The 22,327-nt window shown below is 40.5% G+C and overlaps 1 protein-coding gene across 1 annotated transcript in view; it reads left to right on the top strand.

Annotated features, from left to right (window-relative positions):
• The window catches only part of TTN (titin), a 307,220-nt gene that overhangs the window by 72,521 nt on the left and 212,372 nt on the right, over positions 1 to 22,327 (top strand). Inside the window, exons 62-96 of the mRNA XM_077830394.1 lie at positions 34 to 312; positions 421 to 699; positions 825 to 1,112; positions 1,357 to 1,635; positions 1,912 to 2,193; positions 2,837 to 3,115; positions 3,227 to 3,508; positions 4,305 to 4,583; positions 4,684 to 4,971; positions 5,189 to 5,467; positions 5,563 to 5,841; positions 5,940 to 6,218; positions 6,339 to 6,626; positions 6,772 to 7,059; positions 8,066 to 8,347; positions 9,375 to 9,653; positions 9,764 to 10,045; positions 10,207 to 10,485; positions 10,604 to 10,891; positions 11,074 to 11,352; positions 11,467 to 11,745; positions 11,850 to 12,128; positions 12,245 to 12,532; positions 12,674 to 12,961; positions 15,057 to 15,338; positions 15,615 to 15,893; positions 16,005 to 16,286; positions 16,400 to 16,678; positions 18,140 to 18,427; positions 18,588 to 18,866; positions 18,957 to 19,235; positions 19,326 to 19,604; positions 20,162 to 20,449; positions 20,615 to 20,902; positions 21,444 to 21,734. Coding sequence (XP_077686520.1) covers positions 34 to 312; positions 421 to 699; positions 825 to 1,112; positions 1,357 to 1,635; positions 1,912 to 2,193; positions 2,837 to 3,115; positions 3,227 to 3,508; positions 4,305 to 4,583; positions 4,684 to 4,971; positions 5,189 to 5,467; positions 5,563 to 5,841; positions 5,940 to 6,218; positions 6,339 to 6,626; positions 6,772 to 7,059; positions 8,066 to 8,347; positions 9,375 to 9,653; positions 9,764 to 10,045; positions 10,207 to 10,485; positions 10,604 to 10,891; positions 11,074 to 11,352; positions 11,467 to 11,745; positions 11,850 to 12,128; positions 12,245 to 12,532; positions 12,674 to 12,961; positions 15,057 to 15,338; positions 15,615 to 15,893; positions 16,005 to 16,286; positions 16,400 to 16,678; positions 18,140 to 18,427; positions 18,588 to 18,866; positions 18,957 to 19,235; positions 19,326 to 19,604; positions 20,162 to 20,449; positions 20,615 to 20,902; positions 21,444 to 21,734 — 9,885 coding nt within the window. The remainder of the gene's footprint in view (positions 1 to 33; positions 313 to 420; positions 700 to 824; positions 1,113 to 1,356; positions 1,636 to 1,911; positions 2,194 to 2,836; positions 3,116 to 3,226; positions 3,509 to 4,304; positions 4,584 to 4,683; positions 4,972 to 5,188; positions 5,468 to 5,562; positions 5,842 to 5,939; positions 6,219 to 6,338; positions 6,627 to 6,771; positions 7,060 to 8,065; positions 8,348 to 9,374; positions 9,654 to 9,763; positions 10,046 to 10,206; positions 10,486 to 10,603; positions 10,892 to 11,073; positions 11,353 to 11,466; positions 11,746 to 11,849; positions 12,129 to 12,244; positions 12,533 to 12,673; positions 12,962 to 15,056; positions 15,339 to 15,614; positions 15,894 to 16,004; positions 16,287 to 16,399; positions 16,679 to 18,139; positions 18,428 to 18,587; positions 18,867 to 18,956; positions 19,236 to 19,325; positions 19,605 to 20,161; positions 20,450 to 20,614; positions 20,903 to 21,443; positions 21,735 to 22,327) is intronic.

Raw genomic sequence — 22,327 nt, 5'->3', positions numbered from 1 at the left:
TATTTTGTCATGGCTTCTTTTTGTAAAACCCAGAGCCACCTTCCTTCATAAAGAAGATAGAAAACGTCGCTACCGTTTTGAAAAGTCCCGCTGTTTTTCAATGCACGGTAGCGGGTGCTCACCCTTTATCAGTGTCATGGATAAAAGATGAAAAAATTATCGAGGAAGATGAGAACTTCCATATTACTTTCGAGGACAATGTGGCCACACTGAAAATAAAACGTATCGATATCGGTCACAGGGGGAGGTACACCTGCCAGGCAAAGAATGAGTCAGGAGTTGAAAAATGCTTTGCCTTGCTCTTAGTACAAGGTTTGTGAGCTATGCACTTTCAAGCCTATTTCGTAGAAGTAGTTTAAAAGACACGTGCCCACCGGTAGAGAGAACTATAACGAATCTACACTTTAATTCTTACTGCAGAACCCGCTCAGATCATTGAAAAGACTAAATCAGTTAAAGTGACTGAAAAAGACCCAGTGACCTTGGAATGTACTGTGGCTGGAACACCAGAACTCAAAATGAAATGGTTTAAAGATGGCAAACAGCTTCTGCCCAGTAGATATTACACCATGAGCTTTGACAGTAACGTGGCCAGTTTCAGGATTGAATCGGTAATGAAGGAGGACAGTGGTACATATGCTTTTAAGGTTGAAAATGATTTTGGAAGCAGCACCTGTGAAGCTGTTTTGACAGTTTTAGGTTTGTATTTTGTTTCATTGCATTTTGCTTTCTTTGTGGGGGGAAAAAAATAGCTTCACAAATTCCGGGAGGCAATTGGAGGTGCACGACGTTAACTGTTATGTTTTTGCCATTTTGTTGGGCAGATCAAACAATCCCTCCATCATTTACCAAAAAGTTAACGAAACTAGATCAAGTTCTGGGATCATCTATTCATATGGAGTGTAAGGTTTCTGGCTCACTCCCCATTACTGCTAAATGGTACAAGGATGGAAAAGAAATATATGATAGTGCAAAATACAGGAGCCTATGCCATGAAAATACCGTATCAATGGAGGTTTCTAATCTAGAGTTGACAGATACTGCAAATTACACATGTAGCGTGACTAACGTTGCTGGGAGTGACTCTTGCAGCGCCGTCTTAACAGTGAAAGGTTTGGAACTCTTTACGTCTTCTCTTAACTAAATGAAAAAAATACATCTTTTAAAAAATAATTGCCATCTTACGTCTTTCAATAATATTGCGAAAAGTTACCATGTATTTTTTTGCTCTTTATGTGACGCATCATTTTCTTTGAGTACTTAGAATTCTTAGTGTTCTTGATTGTTCACTTTGGTTTTCAAACATTCTTTCTTCCAAGGATTTAACTACATATTTCTTTCCCTTGAAAACTGTAGAGCCAGCAAGCTTCCTAGTAAAACCTGAAAACCAGCAAGCCGTCCCGAATTCTATGGTGGAGTTTAAGGCTGTGTTGAAAGGAACGCCTCCTTTTGCAATAAAGTGGTTTAAAGAAGATTTGGAACTTGTATCTGGAGCTAATTGTTTTATTGGGATAGAAGGATCAACAGGTTTCTTAACTCTCTATTCGGTGGATATTTCAAAGAGTGGACACTATACTTGCCAAGTTTCCAATGACGTTGGTAGCGATTCTTGTACTGCAACCCTGCTGGTAACAGGTGTGCACATTTACTTGTTTTATGCTGCTCTCTTCTCGTCTGTCTTTTGTCGATCCCAAGTATTGTTCTTATAAATAGTTCCAAGTTAATTCTTTTTGTGCTTTCTTGATTTTAGAAACTCTTAACTCATGTTTAGTAACGGATTTCTTTCATTTGTTCTTTTTTCTCTCTCTCTCTCTCTTTATTTTTCAATATTCTGAAATCACTCTTTTTTCTGCCCTATTTATTCCACTTTCTTTTTCTTTTTTTCTTTTTCTTTTTTGTTTTGTTTCATAGAACCTCCAAAGTTTGTTAAGAAGCTAGAAGCATCAAAAGTAGTAAAACGCGGCGACGCAGCACGATTTGAATGCAAAATAAGTGGCTCTCCAGAAATCCGAGTGGTATGGTACAGAAATGACAATGAAATCATTGCCAGTGAAAAATTCAGGATGTCTTTCAGTGATTCTGTGGCGGTGATTGAAATGAACCATCTCAGTACTGAAGACAGTGGGGATTACATATGTGAAGCTTACAATCCTGCTGGCAGGGCGAGCTGCAGTACTAAGGTTATAGTGAAAGGTTAGAAATCACTCTTCCCCGTACTAGTTTGTACTTAATTTTCTGTGATTCTCCACTCAGACATTCACAAGTGAACGTTGCTTGTTTCTTTTTGTGGGGCAGCCTTTTTCTTCCTGTCCAGTTTTCCCCATGTTCTACCGTATTTCATCGGGGCATGGGCAAGACTTTTTAAAGATGTATCCCTTGCTCCATCCTTCACGGATGTGGAGGCTATTCCCAAGTTACTCCTTCAGTTGCAACCTGGCTCTCAGAATCCTAAAATTTGCTGCCTCGTGGCGCAGAAATTTTCAGGACGAGAAATAGAAATCTGATTATTTTTAATTTTACACAACAGTATTTGGTGTTTCTGCGTTCAGCCATATGGAAGTAGCTCCTACTCTGTAATACTGTTGTTTCCTTTGTTTACACTCGCTAAAAGAGTTGCTATGAAAGCAAGTATCTGTCTGCTCATCAGCCTCCAAAATAGACAGAACTCATTACAGTATGTGCCCAGAAAATCCGGAGAATACAAATCCAATACACGGATTTTCCCCATAAACCATAATCTTGCTGCTACTGTGGTAGCTTTGTAAGAATCCTTTTAATGTTTCTTACGTATAGCCAAATAACTTTATAACAATGCCAACTGCTTTTCTTTTTGTAGAACCTCCTGTTTTTAGCAGGAAGCCTTCCCCAGTAGACATGCTCAAAGGTACTGATGTGAGTCTTGAATGTGAAATTTCTGGAACGCCCCCATTCGAAGTCACATGGTACAAAGATAAGCGACAAATCCGCAGCAGTAAAAAGTATAAGGTGACATCCAAAAATTACCATGCGAGTATTCACATTCTTAATGTCGACGCCTCAGACATTGGCGAATACCAATGCAAAGCACAGAACGAGGTCGGGAGTGACTCTTGCATTTGCACTGTAAAACTGAAAGGTGAGTTTATTTGCGTAGAATCTGTGACAGGTCCCGCATAGAAGACGCTTATTGATGCTTTCTTACGCGAATGCTGGAGATCTTTACTACAATCACATGTTTCTTGTTCAGAACCACCAAAATTCGTGACGAAAATAAACAGTATCTCCGTTGTGGTTGGTGAACCAGTAGAATTACAAGCAACAGTGGAAGGCTCTCAGCCAATTTCTGTCCAGTGGCTTAAAGACAGGGAAGATGTAGTTAGAGAAAGTGAAAACACGAGGATTACATTTGCGGTCAACGTTGCAACTCTACAGCTGGCAAATGCAGAACCAGGCAGCGCTGGAAAGTATATCTGTCAGATCAGCAATGATGCAGGAACTCGGGAGTGCATGGCTACCTTAACAGTTCTAGGTTGGTAACAAAGGTGATGGTGGGGAGCGTGGGGGTTGGGAGGATACCTGCATCCTTTTAAGAACATAAGAAGTGCCATACTGGGTCAGACCAAAGGTCCATCTAGCTCAGTATCCTGTCTTCTGACAGTGGCCAATGCCAAGTGCTTCAGAGGGAATGAACAGAACAGGTAATCCTCAAATTATGCATCCCCTGCCCCTCTTTATAAAGTTCAAGGTGCTAGGTGACATGTGGGGTCAACACACCTTTCTGAGTGTGATTTTTAAAACTGAAATGAAAGTCACCTCCTCTTTGTCCCCAACTATTATTGGTCAGGAAACCACTTCATAATTTGGCACCATTCTGAATTTTTATCCTCTGCTCATTCCAGCTGAGAGAGAGAGAGAGAGAGAGAGAGAGAGAGAGAGAGACTGCTGAAAACGAGGGGAGAAAATGTCACCGCTTTGTTTTACACGTATGGTTAGATGTGGAGTCCATACTATCCTTTTCCTCTGTATTTATTTATTTTATTTATATTAGGACAGCACCTAAAGTCCTGAACCAAGATCCTCATTGGGTTGGGCGCTGCACAGACGCATAGTAAAAAATAGTCCTTGCCCCCAAACTTACAGTGTAAAACAGAAAAACGGTGGGAGAAAAAAAGTTTCATAAACTCCCCTGACTCAATAGGTTGCAGTTCAATTTGTATTAAATGCAGTCAAAACAGTTATTTGTACTAATGCGGTGGTACAATGTATAGAAAGCTAGCGAGTAAAATGAGTTGTTTACAATGACGGTTGCTCACATCTCCTTCCAGAGCCGGCAATCATTGTAGAGAAGGCAGAACCAATGAGAGTGACGGTGGGAGATGTTTGCACTTTAGAGTGCAAAGTGGCGGGCACTCCCGAACTTTCAGTTGGCTGGTTTAAGGATGGGAAAGAACTGACAAGCAGCCACAAATACAAAATTACCGTCCACAACAAAGTATCTACGCTTAAAATTCTCGATTCGGAAAAGGGAGACAGCGGATTATACACTTTTGCCGTGCAGAACGATGTTGGGAAAAGCAGCTGCACAGCCTCAGTTGATGTATTAGGTTGGTTCGGTAGTTTTTCTTCTGCATTTCGCCAAGCTTTTCTTTAGGAAATGTTCCTGCCTTTTAAACCGTTGTGGATTTGTTACGTTTTCTTACACAGATCGAATCATTCCGCCTTCTTTCACAAGAAAATTAAAAGAAACAAATGGTGTGCTGGGTTCTTCGGTGCTTCTGGAGTGCAAAGTGTCTGGATCGCCACCTATTTCAGTCGCTTGGTTTCAAGATGGAAATAAGATAGTTAGTGGAGAAAAACATCAAACCACGTTTTCGGATAACCTCTGTGTTTTGCAACTGAATTCACTGAACTCATCAGATACGGGAAGTTACACCTGTAAAGCTACTAATGTAGCCGGGTCTGATGAATGCAGAGCCGTATTAAACGTACAAGGTCAGTATGTGATGGCCAATTAGCACTTTGCCGTAAATCTTCTTCTATATAACAGTCCTTCTTCCTTGGAAATGCCTCTTCTTTTCTGGGCATATTTTGGGGAAAATTTTTCATTCGAACATAAAATGTTTTGCTCTCCATCTTCAAATTGTACATGTAAATATCAGGTTTATTTGATATTAACTTGATTTTTTAAAAAAAAAAAATATTTATTTAGAACCACCCTCTTTTGTGAAGAAGCCCGAACCCTTGGATGTTTTACCAGGCACAAGCGTAACTTTCACAAGCGTTATCAGAGGAACCCCTCCATTGAAGGTGAACTGGTTTAGAGGGGTCAATGAACTGGTGCTGGGGGATAAATGTAACATGTATTTGGAGGATTCGGTTGCAGAACTGGAGTTGTTTGATATTGGTCCTCTTCAAAGCGGAGATTATACTTGCCTAGTGACTAACGATGCTGGAAAAGCATCCTGTACAGCACATCTTTCTGTAAAAGGTTTGTACAGATTGAAAATTCTCTTTTTTTCCTCTAAAATATATACATCTTCGTGCAGTTGCACTCAATATTTTCGACTTCTTATTGCTCATTAGAACCCGCAGTGTTTGTGAAGAAATTGAGCGATCACTGTGTTGAGCCAGGAAAGTCCATAGTTCTGGAAAGCACATACACTGGTAGCCTCCCAATCTCGGTTGTATGGAAGAAGAATGGCAAAACTATAACTCAGTCTGAAAAATGCAGCATCATCACAACGGAGAAATGTTGCATTCTGGAAATTCTCAATAGTACAAAAGATGACGAAGGAGAATACACTTGCCATGTTGAGAACGAGGCGGGAGGGGATGTTTGTGAAGCACTAGTGTCTACATTAGGTGTGTTACCACGTTATTTAAATTTTCTTCATCATTCTTAACAGAGCGTCGCTTCTAAGGTATAAATGTTCCTTACTCATTCTATTTGGTTTTTTTAGAACCTCCTTATTTTGTTACACACTTGGGACCTCTGGAAGTGTCAGTTGGAGATTATACAACTTTACATTGCCAAGTTGCTGGAACACCCGAAATTACAGTGTCTTGGTACAAAGGAGATACAAAACTAAGATCTACTCCTGAGTATAAAATGTTCTTTAAAGACAACGTTGCTACTCTAGTTTTTAACAAAGTGGATAACAATGACAGTGGAGAATATATCTGCAAAGCAGAAAACAGTGTAGGAACTGCAACTACAAAGTCTGTCTTAACAGTTCAAGGTGATGATTATTATGTTAGCTTGTTCAAAACTACTCCTTTTTAGCTCTTTCTTGCAAAACTTTAAGTATAGAAAAATATCACACAAAGCATATTTATAACATACTTGGGTTTTTTTACAGCGCGCAAACTTCCGCCTTCCTTTGCAAGGAAATTAAAGGACATTGAACAAACGGTTGGCCTACCAGTTAAATTTACCTGTCGTCTAAATGGCTCAGAACCTATTAGCGTGACTTGGTATAAAAATGGTGTACCTTTAAGAGATGACCACAATGTGCAAAGCTCATTCGTAGATAATGTAGCGATTCTCCAGCTGTCTCAGACTGAGATGAGTCACACGGGACAATACTCTTGCACAGCTACCAATGCCGTTGGAACTGCTACCTCTAGCGCTAGGCTCACAGTTTCAGGTTCGTTTGCTCTTGAATCTTTTAATATTTAAAGCACGGTCTAATTTTTTGTTCTTTGTACGTGAACTGATATCGACAATGTTTGGTGACTCTTTCCGTTGGAATACAAAGCAATCCGTATTCTATTGTTACTTTTAATTTCTAGAACCCAAGCAACCTCCCTTCTTTGATATAACACCTGCATCCATGGAAGTTCCTATTGGAGAAAGTGCTGATTTTGAATGTCATGTTACTGGAGCCCAACCAATCAATGTCACCTGGGCAAAAGATGGCAGAGAGATCCGAACAGGAGGAAACTATAATATTACCTTTATAGCAAACACAGCTCACCTGAGAATTCTGAGAGCAGGCAAAGGAGACTCTGGCCAGTATACCTGCCAAGCTAGCAACGAAGTGGGAAAAAACTTTTGCTCGGCCCAACTTAGCGTCAAAGGTACTGGTATCAAGTAGGCCTTATTAGTGTGGTTTTCTTGGGAGAAAGTGGTTGATTTTTTTATTTTTATACCTTCTGAGTCTTCAGATGTTGGAGGTAAACTGAGAGGATCTTTTCAAACTACAAACGTTAAACTGTGGCTATCATAGATTTTAAGTCTTCATCTTGTTCTTCATGCTGCAATGTGTGAGAGCGTAAATTTTGTATATATGCAAACGCGTTAATTTCTCCCTTAATTCCTCTTGATATTACACATGTTACATGTAGTTTTACCTATTATCTTCCGTGTGTTTTTTCTAAGTTTGATGGAGTTCTTTGATTATTGATTTCATTTTTAATCTAGAATATGGTGACACTTTTATGTAGCGATGTTTGGAATATTTTTGTAGATAAAATAGCAAACTGATAAAACATAGAAATTAAAAAAAGGTAGTGTCATTTTTATTTTATATTTTAGGGCAGTAAATGGTCGCCAGTTAAGTCTTCAACTTTAATGGATATTTCACTTACCTTTTATAGATGGGTGAACTACACTGGAGTATGAACCATCCAGGCTCTTCACCCCAAAACCTGCATGGAATTATTTTTAGGTTTAAAATTGTGTAGATATGTATACAGAGGGAGAGCCTGCACGTTTATATTCACATAAATTTTGGCCCCGCTGAAGCCAATGACAAAATTCCCATTGACTTCATTGGGGCCTGGATTTTCACCTCAGATGTCGTTCATGCTTTGGAGCATCTCCTTTGGGCTCAATGGAGTGTTTCCGCATTTCCACCTGTGTAGCTGGGAACATAATTTAGCTCTAGATATTGTTTCTATCTTCTTCTCCCTTCCTTTAATCATTGGAAGGCAAGCCTAATTTACTTTTGTCCCTATGGATTCTAGCAAGTTACAAAATTCTTATCCTCTCCAGGGCGCTTATTCTGCACAATCATTTTGACAAATGAGAAAAACTGAATGTTGAACGTTGTTGTTTATTTATATTTATTGATTTCGTTTATAGAAGCGCCAAAGTTTGTTAAGAAACTAGAAGCTTCAAGATTCGTGAAACAGGGGGATTCAGTTCAACTTGAATGTAAAATAAGTGGCTCCCCTGAAATCAAAGTTGTGTGGTACAGGAATGACACTCAGATCCACGCTAGTGAGAAATACAGGATGTCATTCAGTGACTCTGTGGCAGTTCTCACCATTACTGATGCGAACGTTGAAGACAGTGGCGATTATATTTGTGAAGCCCACAATTCTGCTGGTACTGCAAGCTGCAGTACTGTCGTCACAGTAAAAGGTTAGAAGCCTTTATTTCACTTTTCTTTTCTTATTTCCTTCCATTCTTACGCAGCGCCTTTACCTAAGCTACTGTGCACCCTGTAATAGTAAAATCAATCTAAAGAACGGCTTCAAAAGATTGCTCAGTCCTGCTTCCATCGCAGTAAATAGCAAAACACTTGGAGCAAGATCCCATCCTAACACAAATGACTGTGTGTATCACACATTGGTGGTGTTAGTAGCTGCAGTATTTAGAGAACCCAGTCGGGGGCACATAGTGCAAGGGGCTGTATAAACACTCAGTAAGAAGACAGTCTCTTCCATAAAGACCTTCGATCCTTGGCTAATGACAAGATGCAACAGGTGAATGGAAGGAACAGATAGATGAGATGATAGGACAAGGAGGAGAAAAAAACAGGAGTAGGACCACCACGTTGTTTTGCTGTAAAGTAGTTGGGTATTCCTTGTAGTCAGCTCTCTACCTACTCTCTGTAAGCGGTCAGAGTTGTGAGAGTATCGTGGCAGAAATGGAATGTGAGTAGGCATTCACGGGGTAGCGGATTTATCAATTTTGGGGAGCTGTGTCATGCATCAGGGCAGTATGGGAAAGAACGTAGGCGTGGCTGGGAGAGGCGGACTGGCAGCAAGGTCCAGAAATTCTAGAAGAGAGGAAGCTGCAGTGAACAAAGTTCATAGATCCGATCGTAGGGCGGGCTGATGTGAAGTGTCTTGAAGGTCAGGCTAAGACAAGCCCATCCTTATTAACATCCTCTGTTTGGGAAACTGAATAGGATTTCTGAATTCAAAGTATTTGCATAGGTATCAAATTTCTATACTAGGAATTTACAGATGCAGAAATAGATATGACCTCAATGTGAACTGTTAGCCGCTCAGCACTTTGGAAAGCTAGGCCACTTTTAGAGGTTTAAATATGACTTAACGAGCATAACCTTTTAGGCTCCTATTTCTGAAAATCTTTGATCCTGTTGTTAACGAGAAACCTATCCAGACACACTATAGGCTCTGATGTTATTCTTTTTTTATAGAACCTCCTGTTTTTAGCAAGAAACCTACCCCAGTAGACACACTTAAAGGTTCGGATGTTGTCATTCAGTGTGAAATTTCGGGAACCCCACCATTTGAAGTAGCCTGGTTCAAAGACAGGAGACAAGTCAGAAGCAGTAAGAAGTTCAAAGTTACATCTAAAGACTTCACAGCCAGCGTTCACATTCTTAACCTTGAAGCTTCAGACACTGGGGAGTACCAATGCAAAGCCATGAATGAGGTGGGAAGTGACACTTGTGTTTGCGCTGTGAAATTCAAAGGTTTGTATAAAGGAGCAGACGCAGCATTCACGTTTTCTTTTCTTGGCATTGTAGCTATTTCTCTCTCAAGCTGACTGACATATTTACAATGACTCTCTTCCCATCATTAGAACCTCCGAGATTTGTTCAGAAGTTAAGTGATACTGTAGCCTTTGTGGGGGAACCGACCGCCCTGCAGGCTATGGTGGAAGGCTCTCAACCTATTTCGGTTCTGTGGCTTAAGGATAAAGGCGAAATCATCAGAGAAAGCGAAAATGTCCAGATTTCCTTTATGGATAATATTGCTACCCTAGAGCTCGCAACCACGGAGGGAGCCAATGTTGGAAAGTACATCTGCCAGATCAAAAATGACGCAGGGATGAGGGAGTGCTCGGCATTTTTACAAGTATTAGGTTGGTAAAAGCTTCTAGCCCACAATAAAAAATAAAATCGTGTGCTCCGTGTAATCATACTTCCCGGACATAAAAGCAGCTTTCGATAATTTGCTATTTCATTATGAATTTTCGCCTTTACCATGAGATTTTACCGATTAGACGGCTTTTTCTTCTTTCAGAACCAGCAGTAATTTTAGAGAAGCCAGAACCGATGTCAGTTACGGCTGGGAATTCTTTTACATTAGAGTGCACAGTGGGTGGAACACCGGAACTCATTACAAAGTGGTTTAAGGATGGAAGAGAACTACAGAGCGGCCGCAAATATCAAATCACCTTTTCCAACAAAGTAGCTACACTGAAAGTTCCTTCTGCGGACGCGGGAGACAGGGGACTGTATACATTTGAAGTGAAAAACGAAGTTGGTGAAAGTAGCTGTACCTCTTCGGTTGATGTTTCAGGTTAGCTGGCTACCACCTTCGTTGTCACTTAGTGCTGTCTTCTCTTTTAATAGACCTTTCCCTTTTTAATTAAAAACCAACCAACCAACCCGTGGTTTTGTCGCCTTTTTCTACGCAGATCGCATTGTCCCTCCTTTTTTCACAAGGAAGTTAAAGGAAACATGCGGGGTGCTGGGTTCCTCAGCGCTGCTGGAGTGCAAAGTTTCTGGCTCACCACCCATTTCAGTTGCCTGGTTCCAAGATGGAAATGAGATTGTTAGTGGAGACAAATATGAAGTCTCCTTTTCAGACGACGTCTGTGGTTTGAAACTGAATGCACTGGACTCATCAGATACCGGACCGTACACCTGTGCCGCGGCAAATGCCGCTGGATCTGATGAATGCAGTGCCTTTTTGATCGTACAAGGTCAGTAAAAGATGGCCAAGGTGCCGTAGGCTTTTGCTGCTCCTCCATTTGCTGCTATTTCTTCCTTCGCAATTTTCGGGCCGCCTATAAATCTTCAGCCAAACGCTGATTTGGTTTTCATCTTCAAACGTAACGGGCATACTAATTTGTCTCTGTGTCTTAACTTCTTTATGTATATGTAGAACCACCCTCATTTGCGAAGACACCCGATCCCGTGGAAGTTCTACCTGGGACGAGTGTAACATTCACAAGTCTCATAAAAGGAACGGCTCCGTTCAAAGTTAACTGGTTTAGAGGCATCAGGGAACTTGTGTCAGATAGTACCTGCAACATCTCTTTGGAGGATACAGTTGCAGAACTGGAATTGTATGAAGTAGAACCACTCCACAGTGGAGATTACACCTGTCGAGTCACTAATGATGCTGGCAGTGTGTCTTGTACCACTCATCTTTTTGTAAAAGGTTTGTCTCGATTGCTGCTATTGGTCTTATTCTTATGTATTTGTGTGTGCGCGCGCAAAGATTTGTGAATATTTCCCCCCTCTTCTATTTGACTTTTTGCCTTCCATTTTGTAGAGCCAGCGACCTTTGTGAAGAAATTAAGCGATTTCAGTGTAGAGCAAGGGAAATCCATACTTCTGGAAAGCACGTACAAAGGAACTCCTCCTATTTCAGTGACATGGAAGAAGAATGGCTTCCACATAACACAGTCCCCGAGATGTAGTATAACTACTACCGAAAAATCGGGCATACTGGAAATTCCTAACAGCACAAAAGATGATGAAGGGCAATACACATGCGAGGTTGCCAATGATGCTGGAGCAGATATTTGCCAGGGACAAATATCAATCCTAGGTGTGTTGCTATCTCAGATTCCATAACCACTCTTGTATTAATAATGGTCATTATAAGACTTGCTCTCTTTTCTGTGATGCTGATTGCGATCATTTGTGCTTTAGAACCGCCTTATTTTGTTACACACTTGGAACGTGTGGAGGTGACAGTCGGGGAGTCCGCATCTTTTCAGTGCCAAATTGCTGGGACCCCGGAAATCAAAGTCTCCTGGTACAAAGAAGATACAAAATTAAGATCGACCCCTGCTTATAAAATGTACTTCAAAAATAATGTGGCCACGCTAGTTTTCAGCCGGGTGGAGAGCAGTGACCTTGGAGAATACGTCTGCAAAGCAGAAAACAGTGTTGGCTTTGCTTCTTCCACAGCTCTGCTCACTGTTAAAGGTGATGGGTTCATTTCAGATATTTCTGTAATGACTCTTTATAGTAACAAGCTTATCGTAAATGCAAATTGTTTCCAGGTTGGCAGGATGCCTTAACTCCTACTTATTTTCTTGCAGACCGTAAGTTTCCACCGACCTTTGCAAGAAAACTAAAAGACATTCAGGAAACTGTTGGTTCCCCCGTTACCTTTGATTGTCGCATAAATGGCTCGGAACCTATTCAGGTGTCATGGCATAAGGATGGGGTGCTATTACACGATGATGATAACGTGCAAGCAACATTCTTAAATAACGTAGCGACTCTTCAGATCTTGCAGACCGACATGGCTCACTGCGGCCAATACTCGTGCTCAGCTCACAATGCTCTTGGCACTGCTTCTTCCAGTGCCAAGCTCCTTCTCACAGGTTGGTAGCTGCTAAATCTTGTCCTGGCCATTGGCTTTAAAGAAGCGGAAGACCCTGCGTTGTTGCGTAATGCCAAACGATAGGATTCCGTGGCGGTGAAGCAGCAGCTGTGAGAGTTATGTTGTTTCTTTCCATTTTTAGAGCATCTGAGACCTCCAGTCTTTGATGTGAAACCTGAACCTATTGAGGTGGCTCTTGGAGCAAGTGGTTCCTTTAAATGCCACGTCACCGGATCGGCGCCACTAAAAGTCACTTGGGCAAAAGAGAACAGAGATATCCGTCCTGGGGGCAACTACAAGATCACCCTGGTGGAAAATACAGCCAGCCTGACGGTTCTAAAAGTAGGCAAAGGAGACTCTGGACTATACACTTGTTCTGCGAGCAACAATGCTGGAAAGGATTCTTGCGCCGCCCAGCTAAGTGTGAAAGGTATTTAAGAAATGCAATGCTTTGTCGTCCTCCTGCAGAGCGTTTTACCATGTTAAAGAAACAAAACAATGCCAAGCTTCTTCTTCTATCTTTGAAACTGTGCAAAACTGAAGGCATTCAATCGACTTAAAATGAGACCCTTTGTTTTCCTAATTTTCACCTTGATATTTTTTTAGGATTGAATCATATTGCATCTTGATCACTGACGCCGATGGCTGAGCAAAATCCCTTTACTTCCTAAAGGCAAATTCTCCTCTCCCACACCGAGAGTCTCAATATGAAAAATTGAGCAGCTGAGAGTAGCCTGGGGTAGAAACATTTTTCCCCACCAGCACTCTGCTCACCTGTATAGTATGTGGTTTCTTCAAGCTACATATCCCTACATTTATGATCAGAATAATCTACCCTGGTGTAAACTACACCGGTACATTAGGGATTTTTACCGCTACGATTTCCTTCATGTGGGCAGGGCCTTTGGGTTTATGTTCTGCATCTGTAATTCCCATTGATCCTTAGACAGGATGAGTTTAGATTCTCGTGTGTCTTCATAAGGACGTTGTATTTTTTTCCTTAAAGATAATTTTAGATAGTATTAACAAGTAATTAGTTCTAATCTTCTGCCTTAAAAATGTGTATCTGGAAGGCACTTTAGTGAATTTACATCTGGTTGCAGAATGAGTAACTGAAACTCCTCTGTGATCAAAACTACCACACAATGACATTATTTTGATTTATAATGTTCAAGGAATGAATAACAATCATACAGGAAAATGCATTGTTATATGGCAAATATAAGCCCCAGTTCAACCAGGAGCGCAAGAGAATGTCTAAATTTAAACAGGCGCATTCAGTGAAACTCACATTCTTGACCTTTGCTAGACCTTTGTTGACTCAGGTCCTTAATACTGATAGTGTTCTTCTTTTACACCAAGTGTTAAACACTCTGCAGACAAAGCGCATTATTTATTTCCATTTGCCGAGACGGCTACCATGAACAGAAACATTACCACCCTCTAAATTTTGCAATAAAGATTGGTTAAATACATGTATTGCTGAAATGTATTTATATTAATAGACACGTCTTTGATATACATGCTGAATTCCCTACACAATATAGCGATGGCATCAGAATTAATAAGATATAAATATCTTGGTCAATTGCCATTTAGTGCAAACACCTGTCTTAATAATAGGTGTTAGCTTAGTTGTTTCGAACACGTTGCGTCTCTTGCACATTTATTTTCTTGCCCTCATAGCTCTAATCATTACTTACAAATCAGTTTTGTACAAAAGCGGCAGAAAGAGACCGATAGCAGAAAAGTAAAATAAGATAAACTAAATGTGAAAGCTTAAACAGAGGCTTTATACAGAATTAATGTACTTTTGCCCGAAAGGCAGATCAAGAAACCGAGGTTAGCCATATACATATACGCTAGGACTAAGCTACACAGCATACACATACACGCCAGGTATCGATATACTAAATAATATAGCAGAAACGGATATAGAATTCCCTTCCATACATATAACGTAGACAGAATTCGATATAAATTTCTGCCATGGTCAAGGTCACAAATCAACTGAAATCTAGTATGGAACTTCCGAAGAGCAGACTTAGCTGCAAATTTGGCATTTTAAGACGCTGTCACCCACAGTAAGAGTTGAATATTTCAGTGAATCACGTCAATATACATGTAGTTTTCCTGCAGTAGCTGTTTGAAAGTCTGGTTATGTGATATATAGCCTATTGTAAGTTACATATATGGCAATTCAATAAACAATAATTTTTGTGTAAAATAAATATGTAGTAATCTCTCCAAGGAACTCGGGACATCATTCTACGTACACAAACCATTGGCAAAGACGCACAAAGAAACTTCCCTGCTTTTGTTTGTTATGTATGCTATGTGTTCGTTTTTGTCATGGTGATACCAGATATATCACAGGCTAGTGTAAATTCAAATTCTGTAGATATTTCTACTCTTCCCCCACAACCCAAAATAGTGTACGCTGTTGGTTAGATATTTCACTGAGGGAATATTTTAATGGATCAGTGCAGTTTAGTGAAACATCTTGTTGTCCTTTGGTTTCATAGAACCACCACGGTTTATTAAGAAGCTAGACTCCTCTAGAGTTGTGAAACAGCATGATTCCACTAGATATGAGTGCAAAATAGGCGGCTCTCCAGAAATCAAAGTAATCTGGTACAAAGATGAAACTGAAATCCACGACAGCGAAAAATACAGAATGTCCTTCGTTGAGTCCATGGCAGTCATTGAAATGCACAATCTCAGTGTGGAAGACAGTGGAGACTACACTTGTGAAGCTCGCAATGCAGCAGGGGCTGCAAACACCAGTACTTCGTTGAAAGTGAAAGGTCAGAACCCTGCTCCTCCCGTTTTTGTCGGTTCCTTCTTTTAATCTGCCGTGGAAGGTTAATAAATCTTCTCTTCAGTCAGATAGGCGAGTGCTGCCTTCTGAGAACGCAGACTATGGATTTTACCAGAGTTCTATGACATGGCTCTTATTGTGACTTGTGTCTTTACTCTTCCATATCAGTCCAACATAGTGATAAAGTTTACTGTTTAAATGTTCGTTTCTCTGTTATGTCCCCAACTGAATTAACAGAAACTCAAACTTCTTCTTTTCATAGAACCCCCTGTTTTCAGCAAGAAACCCCATCCAGTTGAGACTTTGAAAGGTTCTGATGTCCATCTTGAGTGTGAGCTTTGCGGCACTCCTCCCTTCCAAATTTCCTGGTATAAGGACAAAAGAGAAATTAAAAGTAGCAAGAAGTACAAAATCATGTCTGAGAACTACCTTGCTAGCATTCACATCCTTAGCCTGGGTGACTCAGATGTCGGCGAATATCACTGTAAGGCCGTGAATGATGTAGGAAGTGACACTTGCATTTCCTCTATAACGCTAAGAGGTTTGTTTAATGATTTACACATCAGCTATATTCCCAGAATGGTGTCATTCTCGTCACACTCCTCGTGCACTCTCCTTGTGGTTTTAACATGACGTATCTTCTCTTCACCAGCACCACCCATTTTTGTGAAGAAGCTCAGTGATTTCACTGCTGTAGTTGGAGACCCAGTTGAACTGCAGGCCACAGTAGAAGGTGCCCAGCCCATTTCTGTTCTGTGGCTGAAAGACAAAGGGGAAATCGTTAGAGAAAGTGAAAATCTTTGGATTTCCTATTCAGAAAACGTTGCAACTCTACAGATTGGAAATGCGGAACCAGCCAGTGCTGGAAAATACATCTGTCAGATCAAAAATGACGCTGGAGTTCAGGAGTGCTTTGCCACTCTGTCAGTTCTAGGTTGGTAACAAGGAAACAAAACAATATAGAATGATATTTTAACCTCACTTAACAAACTGATTGCATCTCCTGTCCTGTCATCAAATATGGCTGTGATTTGCATCTCATTTCAGAACCTGCAGTCATTGTAGAGAAGCCCGGCGCAATGAAAGTCACCTCTGGAGACTCTTGTACTCTAGAATGCACAGTGGACGGCACACCGGAGCTTACTACTAGGTGGTTTAAGGATGGGAATGAGCTGTCTACTGATCACAAATACAAAATTAGCTTCTTCAACAAAGTGTCTGGGCTTAAGATCCTGAATGCAGTAGTAGAAGACAGTGGGGAGTATACTTTTGAGGTGAAAAACAGTGTTGGTCAAAGCAGGTGCACAGCTTCAGTGCGTGTTTCAGGTTAGTTGATTAATATGTGAATTATCTTTGATTCTTACAATTTCTTTAGAAGGCGTCAAGGCTGATCATTCCCCACTCTGGCATTTGGAATGCAGAAGGTGGGGGACCCCCAAGGATTTTAAAAATTAATACTGGCTACTCCAGGCTTGTATTAAACTCCCAAGGTTACAGCTTCTCTCTGACTTTGGATAGGTAGATGCTGCCACCACTCAAGTGCAAAAAAACCCCTTGGGATCCAGAAAGGCCCACTTGGAAATTCCTCCCTGTGGGGTACCCTCAAGTCCTTCCCCTCCCCCACCCCAGGAAGAACTGAGAAAGAAAACAAAGGAAATCAGCTGTTGCCACCAGCTAATTAAAGAACTTAGGCACACCTCTTAGTACATAAAAATTCAATTCTTTTCTTAAAAAGGTACATTTTATTAAAAACAAAAAAGAAGAAAATACATTTGGAATTTAGGCTTTTTGCTAGATTTGAAAAGAACCACTTATAAAGATTAAGCATCAAAATAACTTTCTTGAGGTCCAACTTAAAGGTTACAAGCAAAACAAAAGCACCTGGGGTTAGCTCAGGGGAGCCCAGGAGCCTTACAAAATAAAAGAAATAAACCTAATCATGTTTTCTAAACATTTCCTGATCTACTTACATATCTGCGGTTTCAAATAAGTAGTTCTAGGTATGAGCTGATGATTTTTCATACCTAGCTTAAAGCTTGCTATAGCACTGCTGCTCCTCTCTCCAGAGAACAACCACAGATAGACAAAGGGAAAGTTTTTCCAATTATAAAAAGTTCTAGTCCTCCCATTGGCTCTTTTGGTCAGGTGCCCACTCTCTTCCTTTTACCTGTGGACTTGTTATCCCTTTACAGGTAAAGGGAGAACAGCTACTAACAGGGATTTTATAGCTAATTGGCTAGCTGGGTGTCCATAAAAGGAAGCTGCCCCCCCCCCTTTATTTATCACAATGCCTTACACAACACGCTGCTTCCTTCGGTGTTACGTCAGGCTGCTGCCACTCTGGGAAGACTCGTGGCTAATGTGACCTTAGGCACCCCAAGTGGGCCCGCTAGTGTTGTGGAGATCATGGAGGCAGGGAGTCGGTTGAACCATTTTTCACCCGTCACGAAAATGAAGCTGTGGCTTGGGCTCAGTCTGGTCAACTGAGTCTTCCTGTCCCAGATGGTACAGTACTGTTCTTCTCCTTATGAGAAAGTATTAAAAAAATAAAAGCAGAGAGGCGACCCTCAGAGCGCGTGAGCGACAGCATAAGAAAGTAGCCTCCAACACGTTCTTATCTTCTCTCAGTACCTCAGGCCCCAGTGGGTTGAATTGTAGGCCTGTTTTGGATTCTCCCAAGCCAACGTAGGTGTGCCAGAGCAAAGTGCGGTGTTTCTGCTAGATGCCTGGAAACCATCTCCCTTTTAAGTTATAGAGTTATAAATAGCTGTGTTTTATCCTATACAGATCGCATTATACCGCCTTCTTTCACAAGAAAACTGAAAGAAACCAATGGTCTGTTGGGTTCCTCTGTTGTTCTGGAGTGCAAAGTATATGGGTCACCACCTATTTCTGTTTCCTGGTTCCATGACGGATATGAGCTCACCAGTGGAGACAAGTATCAGACGACCCTTACAGACAATGCTTGCTCTTTGAAAGTGAATGCACTAAAGGAATCTGATATGGGAACTTATTCATGCACAGCTACTAATATAGCCGGATCCGATGAATGCAGTGCATATTTGACTGTTAGAGGTTAGTATCTAGGACAAAGCAGGGCTTCCAGATATAAACTACTTTCTTTGTGGGTTGCTTACATTTTTGGGTCTGTTTATGAGAGTCTAATAGCCTGTGTTTCGTATGGGAATATTTTACTCTCCCTCAAAGTGCACTTCTCTTTTATGTGTGTCTTCAGAACCTCCTTCTTTCGTGAAGAAACCTGATCCCCTGCAAGTTTTATCTGGGGCAAATATAACTTTTACCAGCATCCTAAAAGGCACCCCTCCGCTGGATGTTAAATGGTTCAAAGGTAGCGTTGAGCTAGTACCGGGACATAGATGCAACATCTCCTTAGAAAATTCAGTTGCACAGCTGGAGCTGTTTGACGTACAGCCACTCCAAAGTGGAGACTACACCTGTCTGGTCACTAATGAGGCTGGCAAAGTTTCTTGTACAACACAACTCTTTGTAAAAGGTTTGTCCGGCTTGCAATTACATACATTTCTTAAAAAAAAAATCTCTTGGTGTCAACTTTTAACTTTTATCTTCATAATGTTCACTATAGAACCAGCCAAATTTGTGAAAAAAATGAATAATCTCAGTGTAGAGAAAGGAAAGCCAATAATTCTGGAATGCACGTACTCTGGTACCCCTCCGATTGCAGTCTGGTGGAAGAAAAATGGATTCGAAGTAGCTCATTCTGAAAAATGCATCATCACCACCACGGAAACATCCGCCCTACTGGAAGCTCCCAGTAGTAAAATAGAAGATCAGGGGCAGTACACTTGCCACATTGAGAATGATTCTGGACGAGATCTTTGTCAAGCTGAGGTCTCAGTATTAGGTGTGTCCTCATTCCCAAAAGGTCCTTTTTATTCTACTAGTCATTGTGACATTTAAATTTTGGAATTAATCACGTGTCTTTGTTCTTTAGAACCACCTTATTTTGTTACACCCTTGGAACCTGCTCAGGTGACAGTTGGGGATTCTGCGTCATTACAATGCCAAGTTGCTGGCACACCGGAAATTATTGTATCATGGTACAAAGGCGATACAAAACTAAGAGCAACTCCTACCTCTAAAATGCACTTTAAGAACAACGTTGCCACTTTGGTTTTCGGCCAGGTGGATAGCGGTGATAGTGGGGAGTATATCTGCAAAGCAGAAAACAGTGTTGGAGAAGCTTCTTCATCAGCTTTGCTTTCTGTTCAAGGTGAATAATTCATGTTAACACATTTAAAAGGTTCTTAGGGACATTCTGTATCTCTACCTGACCAGCTAGAGACCACTTTTGTCTAAAATTCCCTCAGCATTGATTATCTTCCACTTGTGAAAGTCTGGCTGGAAAGTCATTCTCAATACCAATCTTTAGTTAACCAGCTTTAACCAGCGCTCTCTCTAACAGATACAGGCTTCTGATTCTTCCCCTTCAGAACAGGGCATTCTTCCAGACCTTTCCAATGTAGAAAATGTGAGACTATTAATCAAAACTTTAAAACCAGATTGACCGGTCGTCCAGAGCTCTCTCTTGACTCCAACCCCCAAGCGAAATGATCTAACAAATAGTCTCCTTGATTCTTTGTGGGCCTTTTACTGTTTGATATTAGGTAACATGGTTGAAAACAATGACTGAATCTATCATTATCCTCCTGTAAATCTGCCCAATCTATACCACAATACAGTGTCTTCTTAGGCAGTGCCAACTGGAGAATTCACCAAAGCTGGATAACTTCCCAAAACTTTCATTGTTCAATACTTCTTTCCTTGCAGAGCGTAAACTTCCTCCTTCATTCACACGAACTTTGAGAGACATTCATGAAACTATTGGTTTACCAGTTACATTTGATTGCGGCATAACTGGCTCAGAACCTATTGAAGTATCCTGGTCTAAAGATGGCGTACCTATCCGAGATGGCTACAATGTGCAGACCTCCTTCTTAAATAACGTAGCAACTCTCCAGTTTTTGCAGACTGACAAGAGCCTTGCTGGGCAATACACTTGTACAGCTTCCAATGCTATTGGAACTGCTTCTTCCACTGCCAGGCTCGTGCTTACAGGTTGGTTGGTTATGAAATAATTTCCCTTTAACGTCACCAGGTCATTTTTTCATTTCCATCTCAACTTAAAACTATAGGTGCAACATTTATTTATTTCACAATATGCTTTAAACTAATGGAGCTCTTAAAAGCTATACGCGTTTTTCTGTTTCTTTCACTCTGTAGAAGGGAAGAATCCTCCATTGTTTGACATCCCAATTGTACCCGTGGATGCTTTTGCTGGGGATAGTGCTGACTTCGAATGCCACATATCTGGAACACAACCAATTAAGATCACTTGGGCGAAAAATAAACAAGAGATACGGACTGGAGGAAAATATCAGATCAGTTATGTAGAAAACATAGCCCATTTGACAATTCTGAGTGCTGACAATGCAGACTCTGGAATGTATACGTGCCATGCTAGCAATGAAGTTGGAAAGGACTCTTGCGCAGCTCAGCTTAGTATTAAAGGTATTGCCTGATTCTGGTGTATGATGTGCACATTGAATTCCTTTATATCTGAAAGAAATAAGTCATCTTGTTGCTATATAAATTGGAGACCGTCTTTTCCATCTGTGGATTAGGAATATATGCATTTTAAAAGATTGGTCGAAACCGAAAGTTTTTTGAAGGATAGTGTAGGGAGAATTGATGAGCGGACATAATGTTTTCTTCAATCTTATTTTCTTTGCAGCTTTGCAGACTTTGCCATCCTAAATGATTAATACAAAATTCCAGTTTGTTTCTTGTTGCTTATACCTAAAGTCCTGATTTCTTTAAAAAAGGACATTTTTCTTAACTAGTGAAACTCCACATCCATTTACACAGTGTGGTGTTTTGCTGTTCTAAGAGTGGTGTCCTCTGTGTACTTTTTGTAAACAATAGAGCCCTTTTTCAAATGTAAGCAGTTTTTAAACAACATATCGTCATAAATGTATTTCTTGAGAAGTCTTTTAATTTTTTATTTTAAAATTTATTTTTACAATTTAAGGATTATGTTCATTTCTTGCAGAACGAAAAATTCCACCTAGTTTTACAAGGAAACTTTCTGAAACGGTAGAAGAAACGGAAGGGAACACCCTTAAACTTGAGGGCCGTGTTTCTGGTTCTCAGCCTCTGACAGTTGCTTGGTATAAAAACAATCAAGAGATCTATCAGAGTCCTAATTGTGAAATATCTTTCATGAACAACACCATACTTCTGCAAATTAAGGGCGCAGGGCAGGCTGATGCTGGCTTATATACCTGCAAAGTGTCCAATGAAGCAGGAAGTGTATTGTGTACTTCTTCCGTTGTTATTAAAGGTTAGTTAATTTCATGTTTTGCCTATCTGTGGTGTTAGCTTTTTTATCAGCGTGTTAGTTGTCAATATACGCCTTCCATAGCTAATCAAATATTTCTCACAGTCAATCTTATTTTAGGCCATATATAATTGTGTGTGAACAATATTAAATTCAGTACAGCACACACAATGAGATAACGGCAGCTATTTCTCCTTTAGATACTCAGGGACTTCTGTATCTCAGGAGAAAATTGAGCACAATATGTCTATTCCTTTCTACTAATTAGAACGCCGTACTAATATTTCCTGCAGAATTCTACATTTCGTTTATCGAATGGTTTTATACAAATCTTGCTGCTTTCAATACGTATTCATAGCAAATAATAACCCGACGCTGTGCATGTTATGAGTGGCTAGATCTCGACAATAAGCCATTAATTTTCCTGCCAATTTAACAATTTCAGGACAGCACCGGTAATATTTGCTTACTAAAGTGTGACAGATTTTTCCAGGACAACGTCAGCATTTTTCAAAACCAGCTGAAAACTCTTTAGCTACTAATGCAAGAGTCACATAATCTATTTTTATTTTATTTTATATTATTTTATTACTTTT

Source organism: Eretmochelys imbricata, chromosome 11, assembly GCF_965152235.1.
Source record: "Eretmochelys imbricata isolate rEreImb1 chromosome 11, rEreImb1.hap1, whole genome shotgun sequence".
Taxonomy (NCBI): domain Eukaryota; kingdom Metazoa; phylum Chordata; order Testudines; family Cheloniidae; genus Eretmochelys; species Eretmochelys imbricata.
The sequence above is the reverse complement of the archived record's forward strand: the minus strand, read 5'-3'. Positions and strand labels throughout refer to the sequence as shown.